This window comes from Rattus norvegicus, chromosome Y (genome assembly GCF_036323735.1).
Source record: "Rattus norvegicus strain BN/NHsdMcwi chromosome Y, GRCr8, whole genome shotgun sequence".
Taxonomy (NCBI): Eukaryota; Metazoa; Chordata; class Mammalia; order Rodentia; family Muridae; genus Rattus; species Rattus norvegicus.
In genome coordinates, this window is record NC_086040.1 from 45,358,517 (window position 1) to 45,364,635 (window position 6,119).

General features: G+C 43.2%; 1 protein-coding gene across 1 annotated transcript; it reads right to left on the reverse strand.

Annotated features, from left to right (window-relative positions):
• Positions 1-874: 874 nt before the first annotated feature.
• Positions 875-3,191, reverse strand: LOC134484396 (Y-linked testis-specific protein 1-like). Its single transcript, XM_063280658.1, has 2 exons — positions 3,019-3,191; positions 875-1,904 (listed from the first exon to the last, which is right to left on the reverse strand). Exon 2 carries the CDS (start codon positions 1,825-1,827, stop codon positions 937-939), a length of 891 nt encoding a protein of 296 aa, XP_063136728.1. The 5' UTR covers positions 1,828-1,904; positions 3,019-3,191; the 3' UTR covers positions 875-936.
• Between the last annotated feature and the right edge of the window lie 2,928 nt (positions 3,192-6,119).

Below are 6,119 nucleotides of genomic sequence, written 5' to 3' on the forward strand. Positions count from 1 at the left end.
GCTGTTCTTTAAGGAACCCAAGAGACCAATATGGATGTGGCCCAAGTTCAACTCATTCTAGACCCTTTCTGTTCTTCCTGGGTCTCCTGCTTCACTTTTTGAGAACTCCATCTTGGAATCCTTCGTCCCTCAGTGTCCTCGACTCCCCCATGTGTTCTTTAGTCTTTCTTCCACATCACCATCAATTTAATCTTTCTTACCCTCATCCTGGTCTCTTCTCTGCATGTGAAGGTTGGATTTATTTAAAAAGATGACCTTAGGGGCCTGCAGAGATAACCAATGGATTAAGAGCTCGTCTGCTTTGAAAGAGGACTTGAATTTGTTCTTTGAGCTGATGTCCAATGGCTCCCAACCACCTTTAATTTCAGCTCCAGGGGACCTGACTATTCTTGTCTCTGTGGTCTCCTGTATTCATGCCCTTCCCTTAACCACATAATTAAAAATAATACATCTTCAGATGAGAAACAGGTTTCATTAGGTTTTGTTAGTCAAATAATCCCAGATCTTCTCTGATTCTGAGTCTGCTTGGATCAGTTTATTGGGTTTCCCCTTGAGTTCCAAGACCACCTCCCTGTTACCTGCCACTCTTTCACCAACTGGCTGTTTCTCCCTCAAACTTCACTTCAGAGAGTTTATCTATTTCTGGCCCTTCTCCACTGCTTCCTAAACATCCATTTTTTTCCCTGTGCCATCCCTGCTCCTCTAAGCCTGATCTCAAGCTCTTTTCTCTCCCTAAAGACCAGACCAGCTCTGTCCTGTTTGTTTTAGCCTATGTGAGAATAGACTTAATATTCACAGCCTTGACCTTTCAGGCTTCCTCTCCATGTTCCATCCACCACAGTCAGTCTCCTCCAAAGTGTTCACACACAAAAGGTCACATCGCACATTTTAATTTTAGAGCAAAAACAAATTCCACAGGAAAAGATACTGGGGTTGTCAAAGGCCCTTGTGTATCTGAAACACAGAAAAACAAACATTTCCCCCAACCCTATAAATTCCCCATCCATGTCCCCCACACTTTGTGAATTTCACCTTTACGATCTTTTCCATCAGATTATAGACATAGATGTGGACATCACAATCAAACTTGATGAAGTACACGGAAGGCTTTGCTAGAACTTGGTAAACGACTTTGCTGATCTTTTTGGACCCGTCACTTCTGATGAACTGCACACATTGTCCTGTTAAGATGTCGCTGTCAACATCTGACTTCACCTCTACTGGAGTAATCTCTGGAATGATATGGATGTTACCTTCTGTGTAATCATCCAGGATCTGGTAGATGTATAGGACGGGATCTTTCTCATAGGTGATGTAAAACCAGTCCTTCATGATCGGCACCTGGGCTAGGACCACCACTCTCCAGTTGTCTCTAGAGCTATGTTTTCCCTCAAATTTATGCTCCAAAGCTCGGCCAACCATGGCACTTGCGAGATGGGCTTCTTTCACTTGAGGAAACACTACTTTGTGAGTCAAGATCTTATGTTTTAATATCCTCTCATCACTGTGAAGTGCCAGTCCATAGACGCAATCAATTCCATCATACTTGACCAGATAGAGGGAGGGACTGGTTGGCAGTTGATCTAGAATGATGGCCTTCCATTGGGTGACGGGGTCATCACATTTCTTCCATCCATGAGAAAATCTGCAGCCCACAATTGTCCCCAGGGCCTGGGAAGAAGGACTCCTCCTCCTCTGCTTCTGGAAGGATGGTGTGCTCATCCTCCTCAGAGAAATCCTCTTCTTCTTGGCTGAAGACCTAGTGTGGTAGGCCAAGGCACTCCTTGTCCACTGTCTTGTGGCTATCGTTCTGTGTTCAGGCTTCATACTTTCCCATGTCCTGGGTTTGAAGAGCTCACCTGCTTAAACCACACACAGTGCTGTTGCCTCTGTCATATGAGTGCCTGCAAGAATGATTGGGGAGGGGTGGGGAAGGGCGCTCAACCAAGTCTCTTGTCTAAGAGAACTTTGGAAAAGGTGAGGAAGGCGATGATAAACAGTTTTGAGCATCTGAATCTAATTCTGTCATAATCAGAAGTTCGTAGGAGGGCTGGGCAATGGTGGAGCACACCTTTAATTCTAGCACTCAAGAGGCAGAAGGAGGAAGACCTTTGTGAGATCAAGGCCAGGCTGGTCTACAGAATTAGTTCCAGAGTAGCCAAAGCTACCCACATAAAAACCCTCTCCCAAAAATCAAAATCTAAAGTTCAAACGGAAATGAAAAAATGGTTCTCTACAGCTCAGAATAACATATTCAGACACAATTCTTCAGCCCGAGGCACTTTGCCTCTGCTGAGGAACATCTTGAATGCCTAGGTCAGTGTGGGATTAAGTATCCCTGTCCCCACTTTAATCAAGCAGAAAAGAGAAAGGATAGCAAAGGAGCCAGAAGGGTGGCCACAGCCCTCTTCTACCCTCTAAATATGAGCTATGTGGCAACATCCACAAGTATCTGCCCAGAGACAATGCACACCAGTCCACTGGCTTTCTGTACTGTGCATCTTGACCGAGTCCCAGGTTTATTCCGCGATGCTGTTGCATCTTCAACCGCAACAAGAGTCTTTTGTGTAGGCAAAAACAGCCATTTAGGAATAATATCTCCTGGGGTTGGGATTTAACTCAGTGGTAGAGCAGTTGCCTCGCAAGCACAAGGCCCTGGGTTCGGTCCTCAGCTCCGAAAAAAACAACAAGAACAAACAAAAAAAAGAAAACAAAATACAACAACAGCAACAACAACAACAACAACAACAACAACAACAACAACAAAAAAAAAAAAAAACAAAGAAATACTATCTCCTAAAATGCACAGGCACAGAGAGGAGCTTTGGCATTTTAGTAGAGTTATGAATTAGATATTGTTATCAAAGTATAATAAACTCCGGAGACTGACTAGCCTAGACCATCCACCCAGCTCTCAAACGTGGAAGACATTAGAACATAAGGTTACTTGCTGTACGAGAGAAAACTTTTAGCTTTCTGGGATACAAGGGTCCCAGTTATCTTCATAAACCCATTTACCGAAAGAAAATATCCTAGTCGTCCAGATTCTGTCTTCTGAAACAGGTTAGGCACCAAAAGGCTGTTGAACAGTTGTGGGTTCAGGAGCTGAACTGGCTTTCACACAAAGCTGCGAAGATAGTGAACCCACCTTCAAGGTCGTCTAGCGCCTCCAATTGGAAGAGATGTGCAACATCCCCCCTTCTCTCTGTGACATCATTCAGGCTCTGCTTATGTCATAGAAGCCCTCTCAGGCCAGTTCCTTCCCTAGTTACGCTTAGAAACTTCCAGCATCTAGGTTTTAGCTTCTCGTGTATCCTCCTGACGACCCAAAATAAAGTCCCCACCCAATTATTCTGATGACTCGAGTCACAGTCTGCCCAAGTAGCTCTTTTCATGCATTTTTTTTTTCTGAAAAAAGTCTTTGGTTTCTGAGTCACCAACATCCTTGGTGGTCATTTTCCCAGCTCCTTTCTTTCCTTTGGTTATCTTTAAGTCATTCTCCATATCAGAGAAAATGCTAGGCTCTCTCTCCGAGGCAGCCCACAGGATAGCACACCAAAATTAGCTTTATCAAAACCCACAATTAGAGGATGGCCACTTTTATTCAAACAAGACTGGAATTTGACAGGATTAAATACCTTGTATTGAAGTAAATGGCAATCATGAATTATGGATTCTTTGCAAAAAGCGAGGTAAATTAGCTCCTAGGCCTGCTTCCAAAGTCGGGATAAACTGATGACAAACCCGATATCGACCAGTCATATTTTAAATGTCTTTAAAATTTACCAGCACTTCTGGTTACATGGAATTTATTAGATCAAATGCACCAAAACAGGATGAAATAGATGAGGTATTTTTTTTTAAATATGGGTAGACAGAATACTGGATGCAGGTTAAGTATGGAATTTACCTGTAAATTACAGCGCACTTTAATTTTTTGTGTCACATAGTTCTCCAGATCTTCAAAAGGATTCTTTCAGAACCCTCCCCTGTCCCCACTACACTCTGACCATCCCTTACCTCTTCCCAATAATTCCCTTCCTCTTTAACATAATTTTTTTAAATGTACTTAGAGCTTAACACTTATGGCAACTTTTAAAAATATGTCCACTTTTCTAAGTGCACCGTAATCTTTTTCTCCCTTCTATCGTAGTTTTAAGCACATTTTCCTTCACACTTTGAGTTTTACTCTATCTCTGCTCTTATGACTTCTCTGCCATTATGTGACTGTTGGTTTACTATGTGGCTGACCTCAATGTGTGGTTGACTCAAATGACGTGATTTTTCCCCCTTTTCTCCCCTTCATCTTCCTTCTCTAGGCACCTGCTGAGATTTACAGCCTTGGGGAATTTTTAAGCCTGGAAAGCAAACACACACACACACACACACACACACACACACACACACACACACACACACACGTACAGACACGCACACACATACACAATTATGCACATATTCACAGAAACACTTCTCTGGTTGAGAACATAATTGTTTTTATCATGAGGGAACTAGCACAAGATCCAAGCCCAGTCTCCCGAGGCGTTGTCCCATCTTAGAGCCATTTCTTTAAGACAGCACTTCCCGTGTGTCACATTTTTCTTCAACAATTGAAACAGACTTGTTTGCTGCACTGTTTGGTTTTCCTGCTACTTTGGAGATCCTGGAACATCAGACATGACGAAAGTTCTCCCCCACACACCCAAACTACAGCACTGGTATCTGTGTAGAGGAAATAGGAGAGACAGAAACCAAAAAGGAAAAAAAAAACTGTTGTTGTTTGGGGAAGAGTCATATAAGTAGGCCAAGCAGATTTTGGACTTCCTATGTAGCCCAGGTTGGCCTTGGCCTTACTATGTAGCCCAGGCTGGCCATGGACTTGCTCTGTAGCCCAGGCTGGCCTTGGATTTACGATGTAGCCCAGGCTTTCTTTGGCCTTACTATGTAGCCCATGCTGGATTTGAACTTGTGATCTTCGTGAGTATTGAGAATATAGGTATGCACTACCACACTCAGCTTTGCCTCTGTTATTTTAAGTGACACAGCTGTGGCCCCTCATTTGCCAGCCTCCCTCAACATTAACAACAGCATCCACAATCACATACTAGAATAATCCCATCCTTATCTCATCTGTTAAGGTCGGAATTTACAGAACAGAGAGTAAGCAGGGTCCTTCTCCTTATTAGAACAGATTTGTGTGGAGGGATTTGAGTGATTGTTTGAGTGATCCAGTCATACCTTAACCTGGTTCTGATATTATGACCAAGACGAAAAAAATAAGAAAACAAAAGTAAAGGAGTTGGGTCCAACACCGGGACTTGACCCTTAACAATTGAGGAGATGGCTCTGAGGTCTCAGGTAAATGATGGGTAGGATTTGTGGCCCACACAGAATCCCAGTCCAGGAAGTTTGAGATAGGGCAGATTCCCAGGGCAAGATAGCTGTCAAGACTAGTCATATTGGTGAACTCTGGGTTTGACTGAGAAATGTTGGTTCAATGAATAAGGTAGAAGAGAAATGGATTAGTCCCTACATTATACACTCCACGTGCATGCATGTACACACAAACACAGACACAGATACACACACACAGACACACACAGACACACACAGACACACACACACACACACACACACACACACACTCTCACACACACACACACAGGAACAAAACATAAATCCTTGGACTTAAGGCATTGCCTCAACTGTAGTAGCACATAGTAGGAGGTGGGAATCTAAATAAGTGTACCTTTCCACCACCACAATGACCAACATAATTATGAACCCTCAACCCTGGATCTGTACAATCTGCTGAGGAATCCCAGATGTTTAGTTTAGTCTCCTCGCTCTCTAACATATTCTGTTATTTGGTTTCAGGAATCCTGAGCTGGTGCTCCGCTGACTTGAGCCTTACTCCCACTCTTGCATCCAAGACAACTTTCAGCTGCCACATGTACTGATCCTTTGAATTCCCTGCAAAAGTACCCTGACTTGCATTTCACACGAGGCCATGCCATGAAGCCAGAGAAAGTGCGGTTTTCTTACTCTGCCATTTATTATATTAGCGTATTGGGAAATTGGCTCTACATTTAAATCTCACTTCCCTCATGTAAAATTGA

Excerpts from the sequence above, each read along its gene's own strand:
- LOC134484396 (XM_063280658.1), bottom strand. The coding sequence starts at position 1,827 with ATGAAGCCTGAACACAGAACGATAGCCACAAGACAGTGGACAAGGAGT.